Source organism: Hyla sarda, unplaced genomic scaffold (genome assembly GCF_029499605.1).
Source record: "Hyla sarda isolate aHylSar1 unplaced genomic scaffold, aHylSar1.hap1 scaffold_1438, whole genome shotgun sequence".
Taxonomy (NCBI): domain Eukaryota; kingdom Metazoa; phylum Chordata; class Amphibia; order Anura; family Hylidae; genus Hyla; species Hyla sarda.
In genome coordinates, this window is record NW_026608068.1 from 30001 (window position 1) to 53519 (window position 23519).

At 50.1% G+C, this 23519-nt stretch overlaps 1 protein-coding gene across 3 annotated transcripts in view; it reads left to right on the forward strand.

The window, feature by feature from the left end:
- Positions 1-16267, forward strand: part of LOC130307630 (fatty-acid amide hydrolase 1-like) — a 35615-nt gene extending 19348 nt beyond the window's left edge. For all 3 annotated transcript variants that reach the window (XM_056552181.1, XM_056552180.1, XM_056552179.1), the window contains 3 exons: positions 10079-10187; positions 10283-10428; positions 16052-16267. In XM_056552181.1, coding sequence (XP_056408156.1) covers positions 10079-10187; positions 10283-10428; positions 16052-16162 — 366 coding nt within the window. In that variant the 3' untranslated portion in view covers positions 16163-16267. The remainder of the gene's footprint in view (positions 1-10078; positions 10188-10282; positions 10429-16051) is intronic.
- Positions 16268-23519: the final 7252 nt, after the last annotated feature.

The following is a 23519-nucleotide window of genomic DNA, read 5'->3' on the forward strand; positions in this document are numbered from 1 at the left end:
AAAGCAGGATGGTCTTGCAGCGGCGGTAGCAACCAGGTCGTATCCACCAGCAACGGCTCAACCTCTCTGACTGCTGAGATAGGCGCGGTACAAGGGAGTAGACAAGGGCAAGGTCAGACGTAGCAGAAGGTCAGGGCAGGCAGCAAGGATCGTAGTCAGGGGCAACGGCAGGAGGTCTGGAACACAGTAATGGTAAACACAGAAGAAGCTTTCTCTAGGCACTAAGGCAACAAGATCCGGCGAGGGAGTGCAGGGGAAGTGAGGTATAAGTAGGGAGTGCAGGGGAAGTGAGGTATAAGTAGGGAGTGCAGGGGAAGTGAGGTATAAGTAGGGAGTGCACAGGTGAACATACTGATTAAGCCTGCTGCGCCAATCAGTGGCGCTGTGGCCCTTTAAATAGCAGAGACCCGGCGCGCCCTAAGGAGCGGGGCCACGCGCGCCGGGACAAGACAGACTGAGAACGGGTCAGGTACGGGAGCCGGGATGCGCATGGCGAGCGGGCGCCTCCTGCGTCGCGAATCGCATCCCGGCTGGGAGTAATATTGCAGCGCACCCGGTCAGCAGGTGCGACCGGGGCGCTGCGAATGAGAGGATGTTGCGAGCGCTCCGGGGAGGAGCGGGGACCCGGAGAGCTCGGCGTAACAGTGATAATATTTGGGATATAAATGGGTGTGCCCCTCCATCACCCCCCTCTCTCATTAATGTTTGTCGTGTATCAGGTCCATCTGGGGATATCCTCTCCTACCGATCCCTCATATCCCTCTCCTCACATTCTTCTCGCTGGGATGAATTGTCGCGGGGTATGTAGGAGGATGGGAGGGGTTCGTTAGAGTTGTTGGAGGTCTCTATGATTGTCAGTGGAGATCTCTAAATTAATAACAACCAAAATGTTACCATCCCAAAAACCTATAGTCCTACGACTCCACCTGCTGGTCACTCATAGTATTGTCCTGTAAATAGTCATACGAAGATAATGTCGTCCATAAATCGACGCCACAAGATGACGAACTGCGCTCATGGACGCTCACCTGACCGGATCACGGCTCATTCCAGTACCCCATAAATAAATCTGCATAAAGCGGTGCACAAGGCGACCCCATAGCAGTACCTTACCTGTACACAGCACTCACCTGTACACTGCACTCACCTGTACACTGCACTCACCTGTACACTGCACTCACCTGTACGCAGCACTCACCTGTACGCAGCACTCACCTGTACGCAGCACTCACCTGTACGCAGCACTCACCTGTACGCAGCACTCACCTGCACGCAGCACTCACCTGCACGCAGCACTCACCTGCACGCAGCACTCACCTGTACGCACCACTCACCTGCACGCACCACTTACCTGTACATAGCACTTACCTGTACATAGCACTTATCTGTACATAGTACATAGCACTTACCTGCACACTGCACTTACCTGTAAATACAACTAATCACAAAAACTAAAAAATTGATGTCGTAAAATAAATTCCAAAAGTTCCAATAATAATTCAATCGAATCCAATGTAAGATTAGTTACATAATTACATAGTTAGTACGGTCGAAAAAAGACATATGTCCATCAAGTCCAACCAGGGAATTAAGGGGTGCGGCGCGATATTGGGGGAGGGATTTTATATTTCTTCATAAGCATTAATGTTATTTTGTTCCAGGAATGTATCTAATCCTGTTATAAAGCTGTTAATTGTTCCTGCTGTGACCAGTTCCTGAGGTAGACCGTTCCATAAATTCACAGTCCTCACGGTAAAGAAGGCGTGTCGCCCCTTTAGACTAAACCTTTTCTTCTCCAGACGGAGGGAGTGCCCCCTCGTCCTTTGGGGGGGTTTAACCTGGAACAGTTTTTCTCCATATTTTTTGTATGGGCCATTTATATACTTATATACGTTTATCATATCCCCCCTTATACGTCTCTTCTCAAGACTAAACAATTGTAACTCCTTTAATCGCTCCTCATAGCTAAGATGTTCCAGGCCCCATATTAGTTTAGTCGCGCGTCTCTGCACCCTTTCCAACTCCGCAGTGTCCCTTTTATGGACAGGCGACCAAAACTGACCAGCATATTCCAGGTGAGGCCGTACCAATGCTTTATAAAGGGGGAGTATTATACACTATAGACTGTACCAATGCTTTATAAAGGGGGAGTATTATACACTATAGGCTGTACCAATGCTTTATAAAGGGGGAGTATTCTACACTATAGACTGTACCAATGCTTTATAAAGGGGGAGTATTATACACTATAGACTGTACCAATGCTTTATAAAGGGGGAGTATTATACACTATAGACTGTACCAATGCTTTATAAAGGGGGAGTATTATACACTATAGGCTGTACCAATGCTTTATAAAGGGGGAGTATTCTACACTATAGACTGTACCAATGCTTTATAAAGGGGGAGTATTATACACTATAGACTGTACCAATGCTTTATAAAGGGGGAGTATTATACACTATAGACTGTACCAATGCTTTATAAAGGGGGAGTATTATACACTATAGACTGTACCAATGCTTTATAAAGGGGGAGTATTATACACTATAGACTGTACCAATGCTTTATAAAGGGGGAGTATTATACACTATAGACTGTACCAATGCTTTATAAAGGGGGAGTATTATACACTACAGACTGTACCAATGCTTTATAAAGGGGGAGTATTATACACTATAGACTGTACCAATGCTTTATAAAGGGGGAGTATTATACACTATAGACTGTACCAATGCTTTATAAAGGGGGAGTATTATACACTATATATATAGACTGTACCAATGCTTTATAAAGGGGGAGTATTATACACTATAGACTGTACCAATGCTTTATAAAGGGGGAGTATTATACACTATAGACTCTGCCAATGCTTTATAAAGGGGGAGTATTATACACTATAGACTGTACCAATGCTTTATAAAGGGGGAGTATTATACACTGTAGACTGTACCAATGCTTTATAAAGGGGGAGTATTATACACTGTAGACTGTACCAATGCTTTATAAAGGGGGAGTATTATACACTATAGACTGTACCAATGCTTTATAAATGGGGAGTATTATACACTATAGGCTGTACCAATGCTTTATAAAGGGGGAGTATTATACACTATAGACTGTACCAATGCTTTATAAAGGGGGAGTATTATACACTATAGACTGTACCAATGCTTTATAAAGGGGGAGTATTATACACTATAGACTGTACCAATGCTTTATAAAGGGGGAGTATTATACACTATAGACTGTACCAATGCTTTATAAAGGGGGAGTATTATACACTACAGACTGTACCAATGCTTTATAAAGGGGGAGTATTATACACTATAGACTGTACCAATGCTTTATAAAGGGGGAGTATTATACACTATAGACTGTACCAATGCTTTATAAAGGGGGAGTATTATACACTATAGACTGTACCAATGCTTTATAAAGGGGGAGTATTATGTCCCTGTCCCTCTTTTGATACATGACAATATCCTGCCGGCCTTGGAAGCAGCAGCCTGACATTGTGCTATTCTGTAGTCTGTGATCTACAAGTCCCCCAGATCCTTCTCTACCAGTGACTCTGACAGTTTAATCCCCCCTAAGACATACGATGCTGCAGGTTATTAGTATACACAGCCCCCCTCTATATACACAGCCCCCCTCTATATACACAGCCCCCCCCTCTATATACACAGCCCCCCCCCCTCTATATACACAGCCCCCCTCTATATACACAGCCCCCCCTCTATATATACAGCCCCTCCTCTATATACACAGCCCCCCTCTATATACACAGCCCCCCCTCTATATACACAGCCCCCCCCTCTATATACACAGCCCCCCTCTATATACACAGCCCCCCTCTATATACACCTCCTCTATATACACAGCCCCCCTCTATATACACAGCCCCCCTCTATATACACCTCCTCTATATATACACAGCTCCCCCCACTATATACACAGCCCCCCTCTCTATATACACAGCCCCCCTCTATATACACAGCCCCCCTCTATATACACCTCCTCTATAGACTGTACCGTGCTACAATTATTGGTTCTGAGACGGAAAGTCCAAGCGCACAGTCAGTGGTCGTGTGCAACAGATGTGTAACATGACTCCTCACAATCGCCGTGTCCTCCTCCTCCTCACAATCGCCGTGTCCTCCTCCTCCTCCTCCTCACAATCGCCGTGTCCTCCTCCTCCTCCTCCTCCTCCTCACAATCGCCGTGTCCTCCTCCTCCTCCTCACAATCGCCGTGTCCTCCTCCTCCTCCTCACAATCGCCGTGTCCTCCTCCTCCTCCTCCTCACAATCGCCGTGTCCTCCTCCTCCTCCTCCTCACAATCGCCGTGTCCTCCTCCTCCTCCTCCTCACAATCGCTGTGTCCTCCTCCTCCTCCTCCTCACAATCGCCGTGTCCTCCTCCTCCTCCTCCTCCTCCTCCTCACAATCGCTGTGTCCTCCTCCTCCTCCTCACAATCGCCGTCTCCTCCTCCTCACAATCGCCGTGTCCTCCTCCTCCTCCTCACAATCGCCGTGTCCTCCTCCTCCTCCTCACAATCGCCGTCTCCTCCTCCTCACAATCGCCGTGTCCTCCTCCTCCTCCTCACAATCGCCGTGTCCTCCTCCTCCTCCTCACAATCGCCGTGTCCTCCTCCTCCTCACAATCGCTGTGTCCTCCTCCTCCTCCTCCTCACAATCGCCGTGTCCTCCTCCTCCTCCTCCTCACAATCGCCGTGTCCTCCTCCTCCTCCTCACAATCGCCGTGTCCTCCTCCTCCTCACAATCGCCGTGTCCTCCTCCTCCTCCTCACAATCGCCGTGTCCTCCTCCTCCTCCTCCTCACAATCGCCGTGTCCTCCTCCTCCTCCTCCTCCTCACAATCGCCGTGTCCTCCTCCTCCTCCTCACAATCGCCGTGTCCTCCTCCTCCTCACAATCGCCACGTCCTCCTCCTCCTCCTCACAATCGCCGCGTCCTCCTCTTCCTCCTCTTCCTCCTCCTCACAATCGCCGTGTCCTCCTCTTCCTCCTCCTCACAATCGCCGTGTCCTCCTCTTCCTCCTCTTCCTCCTCCTCACAATCGCCGTGTCCTCCTCTTCCTCCTCCTCACAATCGCCGTGTCCTCCTCCTCACAATCGCCGTGTCCTCCTCCTCACAATCGCCATGTCCTCCTCCTCACAATCGCCGTGTCCTCCTCTTCCTCCTCACAATCGCCGTGTCCTCCTCTTCCTCCTCTTCCTCCTCACAATCGCCGTGTCCTCCTCTTCCTCCTCTTCCTCCTCCTCACAATCGCCGTGTCCTCCTCCTCACAATCGCCGTGTCCTCCTCCTCACAATCGCCGTGTCCTCCTCCTCACAATCGCCGTGTCCTCCTCTTCCTCCTCTTCCTCCTCTTCCTCCTCCTCACAATCGCCGCGTCCTCCTCCTCCTCCTCCTCACAATCGCCGTGTCCTCCTCTTCCTCCTCTTCCTCCTCCTCACAATCGCCGTGTCCTCCTCTTCCTCCTCCTCACAATCGCCGTGTCCTCCTCTTCCTCCTCTTCCTCCTCCTCACAATCGCCGTGTCCTCCTCTTCCTCCTCTTCCTCCTCCTCACAATCGCCGTGTCCTCCTCTTCCTCCTCTTCCTCCTCTTCCTCCTCCTCACAATCGCCGCGTCCTCCTCCTCCTCCTCCTCACAATCGCCGTGTCCTCCTCTTCCTCCTCTTCCTCCTCCTCACAATCGCCGTGTCCTCCTCTTCCTCCTCCTCACAATCGCCGTGTCCTCCTCTTCCTCCTCTTCCTCCTCCTCACAATCGCCGTGTCCTCCTCTTCCTCCTCTTCCTCCTCCTCACAATCGCTGTGTCCTCCTCTTCCTCCTCTTCCTCCTCCTCACAATCGCCGTGTCCTCCTCTTCCTCCTCTTCCTCCTCCTCACAATCGCTGTGTCCTCCTCCTCACAATAGCCGTGTCCTCCTCCTCACAATCGACGTGTCCTCCTCCTCCTCTTCCTCCTCCTCACAATCGCCGCGTCCTCCTCCTCCTCCTCACAATCGCCGTGTCCTCCTCTTCCTCCTCCTCACAATCGCCGTGTCCTCCTCTTCCTCCTCTTCCTCCTCCTCACAATCGCCGTGTCCTCCTCTTCCTCCTCCTCACAATCGCCGTGTCCTCCTCTTCCTCCTCTTCCTCCTCCTCACAATCGCCGTGTCCTCCTCTTCCTCCTCTTCCTCCTCCTCACAATCGCCGTGTCCTCCTCCTCACAATCGCCGTTGACATGTCCCCTCTGTCAATCTTCCCAGCCCAGATATAACGGGGCGTCCCGGGGGGGGTTCCGTGCTTTTGTGCACAAGATGTAGGGTTGGGGCCCTCAGATGACATCTTTCTCAATGACCCTAATTACGATGGGATTTAATTCCGTGGAGAATGGAGATGGGATTGTTGGGGCGATTTACATTTAATCTATTCCTCCTCTTCTTACCGCACGGCCGGACACCATTTTGCCCCCTTGTCCGCAGGTTTGTAAACAAAATCTTTAATCCTAATTGGTTTAATGCTGAACGTTCTCCCTGAATTATTTATCACGGAAAGTTTAATATTCACGAATATTTCATCCTGAGGAGAGAGAAAGTGGTGAACGGGCCGGGGATCCCCTCTATTTATCAGCCCGGGGGGGATTACATACTTCTCCTTGGGCCGCCCTCCGGGGACCCTCCGCAGACAGGGTTACAGAATACCGAGGTGATAGGTACTCCAGGGTTACAGAATACTGAGGTGATAGGTACTCCATGGTTACAGAATACTGAGGTGATAGGTACTCCAGGGTTACAGAATACTGAGGTGATAGGTACTCCATGGTTACAGAATACTGAGGTGATAGGTACTCCAGGGTTACAGAATACTGAGGTGATAGGTACTCCATGGTTACAGAATACCGAGGTGATAGGTACTCCAGGGTTACAGAATACTGAGGTGATAGGTACTCCAGGGTTACAGAATACTGAGGTGATAGGTACTCCAGGGTTACAGAATACTGAGGTGATAGGTACTCCATGGTTACAGAATACTGAGGTGATAGGTACTCCAGGGTTACAGAATACCGAGGTGATAGGTACTCCAGGGTTACAGAATACTGAGGTGATAGGTACTCCAGGGTTACAGAATACTGAGGTGATAGGTACTCCAGGGTTACAGAATACTGAGGTGATAGGTACTCCAGGGTTACAGAATACTGAGGTGATAGGTACTCCATGGTTACAGAATACTGAGGTGATAGGTACTGCATGGTTACAGAATACTGAGGTGATAGGTACTCCAGGGTTACAGAATACTGAGGTGATAGGTACTCCAGGGTTACAGAATACTGAGGTGATAGGTACTCCAGGGTTACAGAATACTGAGGTGATAGGTACTCCATGGTTACAGAATACTGAGGTGATAGGTACTCCATGGTTACAGAATACTGAGGTGATAGGTACTGCATGGTTACAGAATACTGAGGTGATAGGTACTCCAGGGTTACAGAATACTGAGGTGATAGGTACTCCAGGGTTACAGAATACTGAGGTGATAGGTACTCCAGGGTTACAGAATACTGAGGTGATAGGTACTCCAGGGTTACAGAATACTGAGGTGATAGGTACTCCAGGGTTACAGAATACCGAGGTGATAGGTACTCCAGGGTTACAGAATACCGAGGTGATAGGTACTCCAGGGTTACAGAATACCGAGGTGATAGGTACTCCAGGGTTACAGAATACCGAGGTGATAGGTACTCCAGGGTTACAGAATACCGAGGTGATAGGTACTCCAGGGTTACAGAATACCGAGGTGATAGGTACTCCAGGGTTACTGAATACCGAGGTGATAGGTACTCCAGGGTTACAGAATACCGAGGTGATAGGTACTCCAGGGTTACAGAATACCGAGGTGATAGGTACTCCAGGGTTACAGAATACCGAGGTGATAGGTACTCCAGGGTTACAGAATACCGAGGTGATAGGTACTCCAGGGTTACAGAATACCGAGGTGATAGGTACTCCAGGGTTACAGAATACCGAGGTGATAGGTACTCCAGGGTTACAGAATACCGAGGTGATAGGTACTCCAGGGTTACAGAATACCGAGGTGATAGGTACTCCAGGGTTACAGAATACCGAGGTGATAGGTACTCCAGGGTTACAGAATACCGAGGTGATAGGTACTCCAGGGTTACAGAATACCGAGGTGATAGGTACTCCAGGGTTACAGAATACCGAGGTGATAGGTACTCCAGGGTTACAGAATACCGAGGTGATAGGTACTCCAGGGTTACAGAATACCGAGGTGATAGGTACTCCAGGGTTACAGAATACCGAGGTGATAGGTACTCCAGGGTTACAGAATACCGAGGTGATAGGTACTCCAGGGTTACAGAATACCGAGGTGATAGGTACTCCAGGGTTACAGAATACCGAGGTGATAGGTACTCCAGGGTTACTGAATACCGAGGTGATAGGTACTCCAGGGTTACAGAATACCGAGGTGATAGGTACTCCAGGGTTACAGAATACCGAGGTGATAGGTACTCCAGGGTTACAGAATACCGAGGTGATAGGTACTCCAGGGTTACTGAATACCGAGGTGATAGGTACTCCAGGGTTACTGAATACCGAGGTGATAGGTACTCCAGGGTTACAGAATACCGAGGTGATAGGTACTCCAGGGTTACAGAATACCGAGGTGATAGGTACTCCAGGGTTACAGAATACCGAGGTGATAGGTACTCCAGGGTTACAGAATACCGAGGTGATAGGTACTCCAAGGTTACAGAATACCGAGGTGATAGGTACTGCAGGGTTACAGAATACCGAGGTGATAGGTACTCCAGGGTTACAGAATACCGAGGTGATAGGTACTCCAGGGTTACAGAATACCGAGGTGATAGGTACTCCAGGGTTACAGAATACTGAGGTGATAGGTACCACCCCCCTGAGGAGACCCCACACCACCCATGAGGAGACACCGCACCACCCATGAGGAGACACCGCACCACCCATGAGGAGACACCCCCTGCCCGAGGAGACCCCCACACCACCCCAGAGGAGACACCACCCCACTGAGGAGACCCCACACCACCCCTGAGGAGACACCGCACCACACCACCCCTGAGGAGACACCACACCACCCCTGAGGAGACACCCCCCCCCCCCCCCCCCCGAGGAGACACCACACCATCCCTGAGGAGACACCAAACGACCCCTGAGAAACCCCACACCACACCACCCCTGAGGAAAAACCGCACCACCCATTAGGAGACACCCCCCTGAGGAGACACCACCACCCCTGAGGAGACCACACCACTGAAGAGACACCACCCCTGAGGAGACACCACCCCCCCTGAGGAGACCCCACCACTGAGGAGAAACCACACCTGAGGAGACACCACACCACTCCTGAGGAGACACCACCACTGAGGAGACACCGCACCACACCCCTGAGGAGACACCACCCCCCTGAGGAGACACCACCCCTGAGGAGACACCGCACCACCCCCCTGGGGAGACACCACCCCCCTGAGGAGACCCAACACCACCCCTGAGGAGACACCACCCTTAAGGAGACACCTCCCCCCCTGAGGAGACACCACACCACCCCTGAGAGACACCGCACCACCCCTGAGGAAAAACCGCACCACCCATTAGGAGACACCCCCCCTGAGGAGACACCACCCCCCTGAGGAGACACCACACCACCCCTGAGGAGAAACCACACCTGAGAAGACACCACACCACTCCTGAGCAGACACCACCCCTGAGGAGACCACACCACTGAAGAGACACCACCCCTGAGGAGACACCACACCACCCGAGGAGACACCACACCACTGAGGAGAAACCACCCCTGAGGAGACACCACACCCCTGAGGAGACACCATTGCTCATCCAATGAGATTTCAGTTGGGATGTGTAGGTTTCTCTGGAGACCTGGGTGTCTTCGTGGTCAGACTATAGACCGGCCTTGTGTCGGGGAGTAGAATAAACCTTTCACATGTGACTGATCTTGACCAATAACTCTTCAGTCACCTGACTATCCATAGATTGTCAGCTCTTGTGGTTTTGCTCTTTTCTAGGATTATCAGGCAGAATTCATCAGTGAATGGAGGAAGCTGGGCCTTGATGTGGTTCTGTGCCCCATGTTGGGTCCGGCCTTCAACAAAGGCTATGCAGCGCGACTACTTGGTAGGTATTTGCCCCTCCCCCTCTCAGTAGGGGTGTGAATATATTTGTTAGCCCTCCTTTCCTGCTGACAGCGTTAACCCCTCTCTTGCCCCCAGCCACGATCTCCTACACCATGCTCTACAACGTCCTGCAGTTCCCGGCTGGAGTCGTCCCTGTTGGTTCTGTCACCAGAGATGATGAGGAGGAGCTGAAGAACTACAGGGGGTACGACAACGACCCCTGGGACTGGCTGTACAGAGAAGTGAGTATGAGGGGAGGGTCATCACACCTAAAGGGGGGACCCCCTATAAGTGTTAGTGTGGGGGTGACCCCCTATAAGTGTTAGTGTGGGAGTGACCCCCTATAAGTGTTAGTGTGGGGGTGACCCCCTAAAAGTGTTAGTGTGGGAGTGACCCCCTAAAAGTGTTAGTGTGGGAGTGACCCCCTAAAAGTGTTAGTGTGGGGGGGGGGGTGACCCCCTAAAAGTGTTAGTGTGGGGAGTGACCCCTTATAAGTGTTAGTATGGGGAGTGACCCCCTATAAGTGTTAGTGTGGGAGTGACCCCCTATAAGTGTTAGTATGGGGAGTGACCCCCTATAAGTGTTAGTGTGGGAGTGACCCCCTATAAGTGTTAGTGTGGGGGTGACCCCCTATAAGTGTTAGTGTGGGGGTGACCCCCTAAAAGTGTTAGTGTGGGGAGTGACCCCCTATAAGTGTTAGTGTGGGAGTGACCCCCTAAAAGTGTTAGTGTGGGGGGGGGGTGACCCCCTAAAAGTGTTAGTGTGGGAGTGACCCCCTAAAAGTGTTAGTGTGGGAGTGACCCCCTAAAAGTGTTAGTGTGGGGGGGGGGGGTGACCCCCTAAAAGTGTTAGTGTGGGAGTGACCCCCTAAAAGTGTTAGTGTGGGAGTGACCCCCTAAAAGTGTTAGTGTGGGGGGGGGGGGTGACCCCCTAAAAGTGTTAGTGTGGGAGTGACCCCCTAAAAGTGTTAGTGTGGGAGTGACCCCCTAAAAGTGTTAGTGTGGGGGGGGGGTGACCCCCTAAAAGTGTTAGTGTGGGAGTGACCCCCTAAAAGTGTTAGTGTGGGGGGGTGACCCCCTAAAAGTGTTAGTGTGGGGGGGTGACCCCCTAAAAGTGTTAGTGTGGGGGGGTGACCCCCTAAAAGTGTTAGTGTGGGGGGTGACCCCCTAAAAGTGTTAGTGTGGGGGGGGGTGACCCCCTAAAAGTGTTAGTGTGGGAGTGACCCCCTAAAAGTGTTAGTATGGGGAGTGACCCCCTATAAGTGTTAGTGTGGGGAGTGACCCCCTATAAGTGTTAGTGTGGGGGTGACCCCCTATAAGTGTTAGTATGGGGAGTGACCCCCTATAAGTGTTAGTATGGGGAGTGACCCCCTATAAGTGTTAGTGTGGGAGTGACCCCCTATAAGTGTTAGTATGGGGAGTGACCCCCTATAAGTGTTAGTGTGGGGGTGACCCCCTATAAGTGTTAGTATGGGGAGTGACCCCCTATAAGTGTTAGTGTGGGGGTGACCCCTTAAAAGTGTTAGTGTGGGGAGTGACCCCCTATAAGTGTTAGTGTGGGAGTGACCCCCTAAAAGTGTTAGTGTGGGGGGGGGTGACCCCCTAAAAGTGTTAGTGTGGGAGTGACCCCCTAAAAGTGTTAGTGTGGGGGGGGGGGTGACCCCCTAAAAGTGTTAGTGTGGGGGGGGGTGACCCCCTAAAAGTGTTAGTGTGGGAGTGACCCCCTATAAGTGTTAGTGTGGGGGGTGACCCCCTATAAGTGTTAGTGTGGGGGGGGTGACCCCCTATAAGTGTTAGTGTGGGGGGGTGACCCCCTAAAAGTGTTAGTGTGGGGGGGTGACCCCCTAAAAGTGTTAGTGTGGGGGGGTGACCCCCTAAAAGTGTTAGTGTGGGGGGGTGACCCCCTAAAAGTGTTAGTGTGGGGGGGTGACCCCCTAAAAGTGTTAGTGTGGGGGGGTGACCCCCTAAAAGTGTTAGTGTGGGGGGTGACCCCCTAAAAGTGTTAGTGTGGGGGGGGGTGACCCCCTAAAAGTGTTAGTGTGGGAGTGACCCCCTATAAGTGTTAGTATGGGGAGTGACCCCCTATAAGTGTTAGTGTGGGGAGTGACCCCCTATAAGTGTTAGTATGGGGAGTGACCCCCTATAAGTGTTAGTGTGGGAGTGACCCCCTATAAGTGTTAGTATGGGGAGTGACCCCCTATAAGTGTTAGTGTGGGGGTGACCCCCTATAAGTGTTAGTATGGGGAGTGACCCCCTATAAGTGTTAGTGTGGGGGTGACCCCTTAAAAGTGTTAGTGTGGGGAGTGACCCCCTATAAGTGTTAGTGTGGGGGGGGGTGACCCCCTAAAAGTGTTAGTGTGGGAGTGACCCCCTAAAAGTGTTAGTGTGGGGGGGGGGGTGACCCCCTAAAAGTGTTAGTGTGGGGGGGTGACCCCCTAAAAGTGTTAGTGTGGGGGGGGGGTGACCCCCTAAAAGTGTTAGTGTGGGGGGGTGACCCCCTAAAAGTGTTAGTGTGGGGGGGGGTGACCCCCTAAAAGTGTTAGTGTGGGAGTGACCCCCTATAAGTGTTAGTGTGGGGGGTGACCCCCTATAAGTGTTAGTGTGGGGGGGGGGTGACCCCCTATAAGTGTTAGTGTGGGGGGGGGTGACCCCCTATAAGTGTTAGTGTGGGGGGGTGACCCCCTATAAGTGTTAGTGTGGGGGGGTGACCCCCTATAAGTGTTAGTGTGGGAGTGACCCCCTATAAGTGTTAGTGTGGGGGGGTGACCCCCTATAAGTGTTAGTGTGGGAGTGACCCCCTATAAGTGTTAGTATGGGGAGTGACCCCCTATAAGTGTTAGTGTGGGGGTGACCCTCTATAAGTGTTAGTATGGGGAGTGACCCCCTATAAGTGTTAGTGTGGGAGTGACCCCCTAAAAGTGTTAGTGTGGGAGTGACCCCCTAAAAGTGTTAGTGTGGGGGGGGGGTGACCCCCTAAAAGTGTTAGTGTGGGGGTGACCCCCTATAAGTGTTAGTGTGGGAGTGACCCCCTATAAGTGTTAGTATGGGGAGTGACCCCCTATAAGTGTTAGTGTGGGAGTGACCCCCTAAAAGTGTTAGTGTGGGAGTGACCCCCTAAAAGTGTTAGTGTGGGGGGGTGACCCCCTAAAAGTGTTAGTGTGGGGGGGGTGACCCCCTAAAAGTGTTAGTGTGGGGGGGTGACCCCCTATAAGTGTTAGTGTGGGGGTGACCCCCTATAAGTGTTAGTGTGGGGGGGTGACCCCCTAAAAGTGTTAGTGTGGGGGGTGACCCCCTATAAGTGTTAGTGTGGGTGGGTGACCCCCTAAAAGTGTTAGTGTGGGGGGGGGGGTGACCCCCTAAAAGTGTTAGTGTGGGGGGGGGGTGACCCCCTATAAGTGTTAGTGTGGGGGTGACCCCCTATAAGTGTTAGTATGGGGAGTGACCCCCTATAAGTGTTAGTATGGGGAGTGACCCCCTATAAGTGTTAGTGTGGGGGTGACCCCTTAAAAGTGTTAGTGTGGGGAGTGACCCCCTATAAGTGTTAGTGTGGGAGTGACCCCCTAAAAGTGTTAGTGTGGGGGGGGGTGACCCCCTAAAAGTGTTAGTGTGGGAAGTGACCCCCTAAAAGTGTTAGTGTGGGGGGGGGGTGACCCCCTAAAAGTGTTAGTGTGGGAGTGACCCCCTAAAAGTGTTAGTGTGGGGGGGGGTGACCCCCTAAAAGTGTTAGTGTGGGGGGGGGTGACCCCCTAAAAGTGTTAGTGTGGGAGTGACCCCCTATAAGTGTTAGTGTGGGGGGTGACCCCCTATAAGTGTTAGTGTGGGGGGGTGACCCCCTATAAGTGTTAGTGTGGGGGTGACCCCTTAAAAGTGTTAGTGTGGGGAGTGACCCCCTATAAGTGTTAGTGTGGGAGTGACCCCCTAAAAGTGTTAGTGTGGGGGGGGGTGACCCCCTAAAAGTGTTAGTGTGGGAGTGACCCCCTAAAAGTGTTAGTGTGGGGGGGGGGTGACCCCCTAAAAGTGTTAGTGTGGGGGGGTGACCCCCTAAAAGTGTTAGTGTGGGGGGGGGGTGACCCCCTAAAAGTGTTAGTGTGGGGGGGTGACCCCCTAAAAGTGTTAGTGTGGGGGGGGTGACCCCCTAAAAGTGTTAGTGTGGGGGGGGTGACCCCCTAAAAGTGTTAGTGTGGGGGGGGTGACCCCCTATAAGTGTTAGTGTGGGAGTGACCCCCTATAAGTGTTAGTATGGGGAGTGACCCCCTATAAGTGTTAGTATGGGGGTGACCCTCTATAAGTGTTAGTATGGGGAGTGACCCCCTATAAGTGTTAGTGTGGGAGTGACCCCCTAAAAGTGTTAGTGTGGGAGTGACCCCCTAAAAGTGTTAGTGTGGGGGGGGGTGACCCCCTAAAAGTGTTAGTGTGGGGGTGACCCCCTATAAGTGTTAGTGTGGGGGTGACCCTCTATAAGTGTTAGTATGGGGAGTGACCCCCTATAAGTGTTAGTGTGGGAGTGACCCCCTAAAAGTGTTAGTGTGGGAGTGACCCCCTAAAAGTGTTAGTGTGGGGGGGGGGGGGTGACCCCCTAAAAGTGTTAGTGTGGGAGTGACCCCCTAAAAGTGTTAGTGTGGGGGGGTGACCCCCTAAAAGTGTTAGTGTGGGGGGGTGACCCCCTATAAGTGTTAGTGTGGGGGTGACCCCCTATAAGTGTTAGTGTGGGGGGGTGACCCCCTAAAAGTGTTAGTGTGGGGGGTGACCCCCTAAAAGTGTTAGTGTGGGGGGGGGGGTGACCCCCTAAAAGTGTTAGTGTGGGGGGGGGGGGTGACCCCCTAAAAGTGTTAGTGTGGGGGTGACCCCCTATAAGTGTTAGTGTGGGGGTGACCCCCTATAAGTGTTAGTGTGGGGGTTACCCCCTATAAGTGTTAGTGTGGGGGTGACCCCCTATAAGTGTTAGTGTGGGGGTTACCCCCTATAAGTGTTAGTGTGGGGGGGTGACCCCCTAAAAGAGTTAGTGTGTGGGGGAGTGACCCCCTATATGTGTCAGTGTGGGGGGTGACCCCCTATATGTGTCAGTGTGGGGGGTGACCCCCTATATGTTTCAATGTGGGGGGTGACCCCCTATATGTCTCGATGTGGGGGGGGTGACCCTCTATATGTCTCGGTGTGGGGAGTGACCCCCTATATGTCTCGGTGTGGGGTGACCCCCTATATGTGTCAGTGTGGGGGTGACCCTCTATATGTCTCGGTGTGGGGAGTGACCCCCTATATGTCTCTGTGTGGGGGGGGGTGACCATCTATGTGTCAGTGTGGGGGGTGACCCTCTATGTCTCGGTGTGGGGAGTGACCCCCTATATGTCTCGGTGTGGGGTGACCCCCTATATGTGTCAGTGTGGGGGTGACCCTCTATATGTGTCGGTGACCCTCTATATGTCTCGGTGTGGGGAGTGACCCCCTATATGTCTCTGTGTGGGGGGGGTGACCATCTATGTGTCAGTGTGGGGGGTGACCCTCTATGTCTCGGTGGGGGGGGGGGGGTGACCATCTATATGTCTCGGTGTGGGGAGTGACCCCCTCTATGTCTCGGTGGGGGGGGGGGTGACCATCTATATGTCTCGGTGTGGGGAGTGACCCCCTATATGTCTCGGTGTGGGGTGACCCCCTATATGTGTCAGTGTGGGGGTGACCCTCTATATGTGTCGGTGACCCTCTATATGTCTCGGTGTGGGGAGTGACCCCCTATATGTCTCTGTGTGGGGGGGGTGACCATCTATGTCTCGGTGTGGGGAGTGACCCCCTCTATGTCTCGGTGGGGGGGGGGGTGACCATCTATATGTCTCGATGTGGGGGTGACCCTCTCTATGTACCCACTCTGTAGGCGCTGTCAGGAGGGGTGGGCCTTCCCCTGTCCGTCCAGTGTGTGGCGCTGCCCTATCAGGATGAGCTCTGTCTGCGCCTGATGAAGGAAGTGGAGACCCTCAGAAGATAAGAGCGTCCTTCATCCGAATCATTGAGCATCTCTGGGGAGGAAGGGGGGAGGTGTAACTCCTTAAATTCTGTGTTCACATGATATGGAATAAATATTCAGCGTGGCAATGCATCATGGTCTGTGACTCCGTGGCTCCACTTGCAGGTTGGCGATAATCACACACATGTAATCATATTCAGCGTGGCAATGCATCATGGTCTGTGACTCCGTGGCTCCACTCGCAGGTAGCGATAATCACACACATGTAATCATATTCAGCGTGGCAATGCATCATGGTCTGTGACTCCGTGGCTCCACTTGCAGGTTGGCGATAATCACACACGTAATCATATTCAGCGTGGCAATGCATCATAGTCTGTGACTCAGTGGCTCCACTCGCAGGTTGGCAATAATCACACACGTAATCATATTCAGCGTGGCAATGCATCATGGTCTGTGACTCCGTGGCTCCACTTGCAGGTTGGCAATAATCACACACATGTAATCATATTCAGCGTGGCAATGCATCATGGTCTGTGACTCCGTGGCTCCACTCGCAGGTTGGCAATAATCACACACATGTAATCATATTCAGCGTGGCAATGCATCATGGTCTGTGACTCCGTGGCTCCACTCGCAGGTTGGCAATAATCACACACGTAATCATATTCAGCGTGGCAATGCTGGACATCATGGCTTGTGTACTGAGAAAACGCACATTATATTTGTGGTGACCCAGTACAGGAGTTGTGCCCCTGCTGTCCTGTCAGGCAGCCTCCATAGAGTGTCCCCTGGGTCCCGGCACCTGTCCCCTTCCTCCTCTATTTCTTTGCCATTATTATGCTGTGTATTGTATATAAAATGTGTTATAGCTTTAAGAACAGTGAGGTCAAATCCTAGGTAACATAGTTCATGAGGTTGTAAAAACACCGGAGTCCATCAAGTTCAACCTATAACCCTAATGAGTCCCTAATGAGTCCTTAATGAGTCCCTACTGATCCAGAGGAGGCAAAAATCCCTCAGGAACAAATTCCTTCCCGACTCCAAATATCAGAATAAATCCCTGGATCAGCGTTCGGTCCCTATAAATCTAATATACAGAACCAGCGATGTTATTACTCTCCAAGAATATATCCAGACCCCTTTATATCCCTGTACTGTCCTGATATATTATATATATTATTAGGGCACCTCCTTGTTATATATACAGTCCTGGGTATAAATAGATCATGGAGAGATCTCTGTACTATCCTGATATATTATATATATTATTAGGTCACCTCCTTGTTATATATACAGTCCTGATATAGTATATATATTATTAGGTCACCTCCTTGTTATATATACAGTCCTGGGTATAAATAAATCATGGAGAGATCTCTGTACTGTCCTGATATATATATATATTATTAGGTGACCTCCTTGTTATATATACAGTCCTGGGTATAAATAGATCATGGAGAGATCTCTGTACTGTCCTGATATATTATATATATTATTAGGTCACCTCCTTGTTATATATACAGTCCTGGGTATAAATAGATCATGGAGAGATCTCTGTATTGTCCTGATATAGTATATATATTATTAGGTCACCTCCTTGTTATATATACAGTAATGGGTATAAATAGATCATGGAGAGATCTCTGTACTGTCCTGATATATATATATATATATATTATTAGGTCAGCTCTTTGTTATATATACAGTCCTGGGTATAAATAGATCATGGAGAGATCTCTGTACTGTCCTGATATATTATATATATTATTAGGTCACCTCCTTGTTATATATACAGTCCTGGGTATAAATAGATCATGGAGAGATCTCTGTATTGTCCTGATATAGTATATATATTATTAGGTCACCTCCTTGTTATATATACAGTCCTGGGTATAAATAGATCATGGAGAGATCTCTGTACTGTCCTGATATATTATATATATTATTAGGTCACCTCCTTGTTATATATACAGTCCTGGGTATAAATAGATCATGGAGAGATCTCTGTATTGTCCTGATATAGTATATATATTATTAGGTCACCTCCTTGTTATATATACAGTAATGGGTATAAATAGATCATGGAGAGATCTCTGTACTGTCCTGATATATATATATATATATATTATTAGGTCAGCTCTTTGTTATATATACAGTCCTGGGTATAAATAGATCATGGAGAGATCTCTGTACTGTCCTGATATATTATATATATTATTAGGTCACGTCCTTGTTATATATACAGTCCTGGGTATAAATAGATCATGGAGAGATCTCTGTACTGTCCTGAAATATTATATATATTATTAGGTCTCCTCCTTGTTATATATACAGTCCTGGGTATAAATAGATCATGGAGAGATCTCTGTACTATCCTGATATATTATATATATTATTAGGTCACCTCCTTGTTATATATACAGTCCTGGGTATATATAGATCATGGAGAGATCTCTGTACTGTCCTGATATATTATATATATTTATAGGTCACCTCCTTGTTATATATACAGTCCTGGGTATAAATAGATCATGGAGAGATCTCTGTACTGTCCTGATATATTATATATATTATTAGGTATCCTCCTTGTTATATATACAGTCCTGGGTATAAATAGATCATGGAGAGATCTCTGTACTATCCTGATATATTATATATATTATTAGGTCACCTCCTTGTTATATATACAGTCCTGGGTATAAATAGATCATGGAGAGATCTCTGTACTGTCCTGATATATTATATATATTATTAGGTCACCTCCTTGTTATATATACAGTCCTGGGTATAGATGTAGATGGCGGTGTCCTGTCCTGACATAATTACATAGTTAGTACGGTCGAAAAAAGACAGACGTCCATCAAGTCCAACCAGGGAATTAAGGGGTAGGGGCGCGATATTGGGGAAGGGATTTTATATTTCTTCATAAGCATTAATGTTATTTTGTTCCATGAATGTATCTAATCCTGTTTTAAAGCTGTTAATTGTTCCTGCTGTGACCAGTTCCTGAGGTAGACCGTTCCATAAATTCACAGTCCTCACGGTAAAGAAGGCGTGTCGCCCCTTTAGACTAAACCTTTTCTTCTCCAGATGGAGGGAGTGCCCCCTCGTCCTTTGGGGGGGTTTAACCTGAAACAGTTTTTCTCCATATTTTTTGTATGGGCCATTAATATACTTATATACGTTTATCATATCCCCCCTTATACGTCTCTTCTCAAGACTAAACAATTGTAACTCCTTTAATCGCTCCTCATAGCTAAGATGTTCCAGGCCCCATATTAGTTTAGTCGCGCGTCTCTGCACCCTTTCCAGCTCCGCAGTGTCCCTTTTATGGACAGGTGCCCAAAACTGAACAGCATATTCCAGGTGAGGCCGTACCAATGCTTTATAAAGGGGGAGTATTATACACTATAGACTGTACCAATGCTTTATAAAGGGGGAGTATTATACACTATAGGCTGTACCAATGCTTTATAAAGGGGGAGTATTATACACTATAGACTGTACCAATGCTTTATAAAGGGGGAGTATTATACACTATAGACTGTACCAATGCTTTATAAAGGGGGAGTATTATACACTATAGACTGTACCAATGCTTTATAAAGGGGGAGTATTATACACTATAGACTGTACCAATGCTTTATAAAGGGGAAGTATTATGCACTATAGACTGTACCAATGCTTTATAAAGGGGAGTATTATACACTATAGACTGTACCAATGCTTTATAAAGGGGGAGTATTATGTCCCTGTCCCTTGAGTCCAGGCCTCTTTTGATACATGACAATCTGCCGGCCTTGTAGATCACAGACTACAGAATAGCACAATGTCAGGCTGCTGCTTCCAAGTCCCCCAGATCCTTCTCTACCAGTGACTCTGACAGTTTAATCCCCCCTAAGACATACGACGCTGCAGGTTATTAGTATACACAGCCCCCCTCTATATACACAGCCCCCCCTCTATATACACAGCCCCCCTCTATATACACAGCCCCCCCTCTATATACACAGCCCCCCTCTATATACACAGCCCCCCTCTATATACACAGCCCCCCCCTATATACACAGCCCCCCCTCTATATACACAGCCCCCCCCCTATATACACTGGCCCCCCCTCTATATACACAGCCCCCCCCCCTCTATATATACAGCCCCCTCTATATACACAGCCCCCCTAAGACATACGATGCTGCAGGTTATTAGTATACACAGCCACCCTCTATATACACAGCCCCCCCCCTCTATATACACCACAGCCCCCCCCCTCTATATACACAGCCCCCCTCTATATACACAGCCCCCCTCTATATACACAGCCCCCCCCCTCTATATACACAGCCCCCCCCCCTCTATATACACAGCCCCTCTATATACACAGCCCCCTCTATATACACAGCCCCCCCCTCTATATACACCACAGCCCCCCCCCTCTATATACACAGCCCGCCTCCTCTATATACACAGCCCCTCTCTATATACACAGCCCCCCTCTATATACACAGCCCCCCCTCTATATACACAGCCCCCCCTCTATATACACAGCCCCCCTCCTCTATATACACAGCGCCCCCTCTATATACACAGCCCCTCTATATACACAGCCCCCCTCTATATACACAGCCCCCCTAAGACATACGACGCTGCAGGTTATTAGTATACACAGCCCCCCTCTATATACACAGCCCCCCCCTCTATATACACAGCCCCCCTCTATATACACAGCCCCCCTCTATATACACAGCCCCCCCCTATATACACAGCCCCCCTCTATATACACAGCCCTCCTCTATATACACAGCCCCCCCTCTATATACACAGCCCCCCACTATATACACAGCCCCCCCCATATACAAAGCCCCCTCCCTCTATATACACAGCCCCCTCCCTCTATATACACAGCCCCCTCTATATACACATCCCCCTCCCTCTATATACACAGCCCCCTCTATATACACATCCTCTATATACACAGCCCCCCTCTATATACACAGCCCCCTCTATATACACATCCTCTATATACACAGCCCCCCCCTATATACACCTCCCCCCTCTATATACACAGCCCCCCCTCTATATACACAGCCCCCCTCTATATACACCACAGACCCCCCTCTATATACACAGCCCCCCTCTATATACACTGCCCCCCTCTATATACACTGCCCCCCTCTATATACACTGCCCCCCTCTATATACACAGCCCCCCTCTATATATACACAGCCCCCTCTATATATACACAGCCCCCCTCCTCTATATACACAGCCCCCCTCTATATACACAGCCCCCCCTCTATATACACAGCCCCCTCTATATACACAGCCCCCTCTATATACACAGCCCCCCTCTATATACACAGCCCCCCTCTATATACACAGCCCCCCCTCTAAGACATACGACGCTGCAGGTTATTAGTATACACAGCCCCCCTCTATATACACAGCCCCCCTCTATATACACAGCCCCCCCTCTATATACACAGCCCCCCTCCTCTATATACACAGCCCCCCTCTATATACACAGCCCCCCCTCTATATACACAGCCCCCTCTATATACACAGCCCCCTCTATATACACAGCCCCCCTCTATATACACAGCCCCCCTCTATATACACAGCCCCCCCTCTAAGACATACGACGCTGCAGGTTATTAGTATACACAGCCCCCCTCTATATACACAGCCCCCCTCTATATACACAGCCCCCCTCTATATACACAGCCCCCCCTCTATATACACAGCCCCCCTAAGACATACGACGCTGCAGGTTATTAGTATACACAGCCCCCCTCTATATACACAGCCCCGCCTCTATATACACAGCCCCGCCTCTATATACACAGCCCCGCCTCTATATACACCTCCCCCTCTATATACACAGCCCCCTCTATATACACATCCTCTATATACACAGCCCTCCTCTATATATACACAGCCCCCCTCTATATACACACAGCCCCCCTCTATATACACACAGCCCCCCCTCTATATACACAGCCCCCCTCTCTATATACACAGCCCCCCTCTATATACACACAGCCCCCCCTCTATATACACAGCCCCCCTCTCTATATACACAGCCCCCCCTCTCTATATACACAGCCCCCCCTCTCTATATACACAGCCCCCCCTAAGACATACGACGCTGCAGGTTTAGTATACACAGCCCCCCTCTATATACACAGCCCCCCCTCTATATACACAGCCCCCCTCTATATATACACAGCCCCCCTCTATACACAGCCCCCCTCTATATATACACAGCCATTCCTCTATATACACAGCCCCCCTCTATATACACAGCCCCCCCCCTATATACACAGCCCCCCCCCAATATACACAGCCCCCCTCTATATATACACAGCCCCCCTCTATATATACACAGCCCCCCCTCTATATACACAGCCCCCCCCCCCTCAGACATACGACGCTGCAGGTTTAGTATACACAGCCCCCCTCTATATACACAGCCCCCCTCTATATACACAGCCCCCCCTATATACACAGCCTCCCCTCTATATACACAGCCCCCCCTCTATATACACAGCCCCCCCTCTCTATACACAGCCATTCCTCTCTATACACAGCCCCCCCCCCTCTATATACACAGCCCCCCCTCTATATAAACAGCCCCCCCCTCTATATACACAGCCCCCCCTCTATATATACACAGCCCCCTCTATATACACAGCCCCCCTCTATATACACAGCCCCCCTCTATATACACAGCCCCCCCACTCAGACATACGACGCTGCAGGTTTAGTATACACAGCCCCCCTCTATATACACAGCCCCCCTCTATATACACAGCCCCCCCTCTATATACACAGCCCCCCCACTCAGACATACGACGCTGCAGGTTTAGTATACACAGCCCCTCTCTATATACACAGCCCCCCTCTATATACACAGCCCCCCTCTATATACACAGCCCCCCCTCTATATACACAGCCCCCCCTCTATATACACAGCCCCCCTTTATATACACAGCCCCCCTCTATATACACAGCACCCCCTCTATATACACAGCCCCCCCCTATATACACAGCCCCCCCCTCTATATACACAGCCCCCCCCTATATACACAGCCTCCCCCCTATATACACAGCCTCCCCTCTATATACACAGCCCCCCCTCTCTATACACAGCCATTCCTCTATATACACAGCCCCCCCCCTCTATATACACAGCCCCCCCTATATACACAGCCCCCCTCTATATACACAGCCCCCCTCTATATACACAGCCCCCCTCTATATACACAGCCCCCCCACTCAGACATACGACGCTGCAGGTTTAGTATACACAGCCCCCCTCTATATACACAGCCCCCCTCTATATACACAGCCCCCCCCTTTATATACACAGCACCCC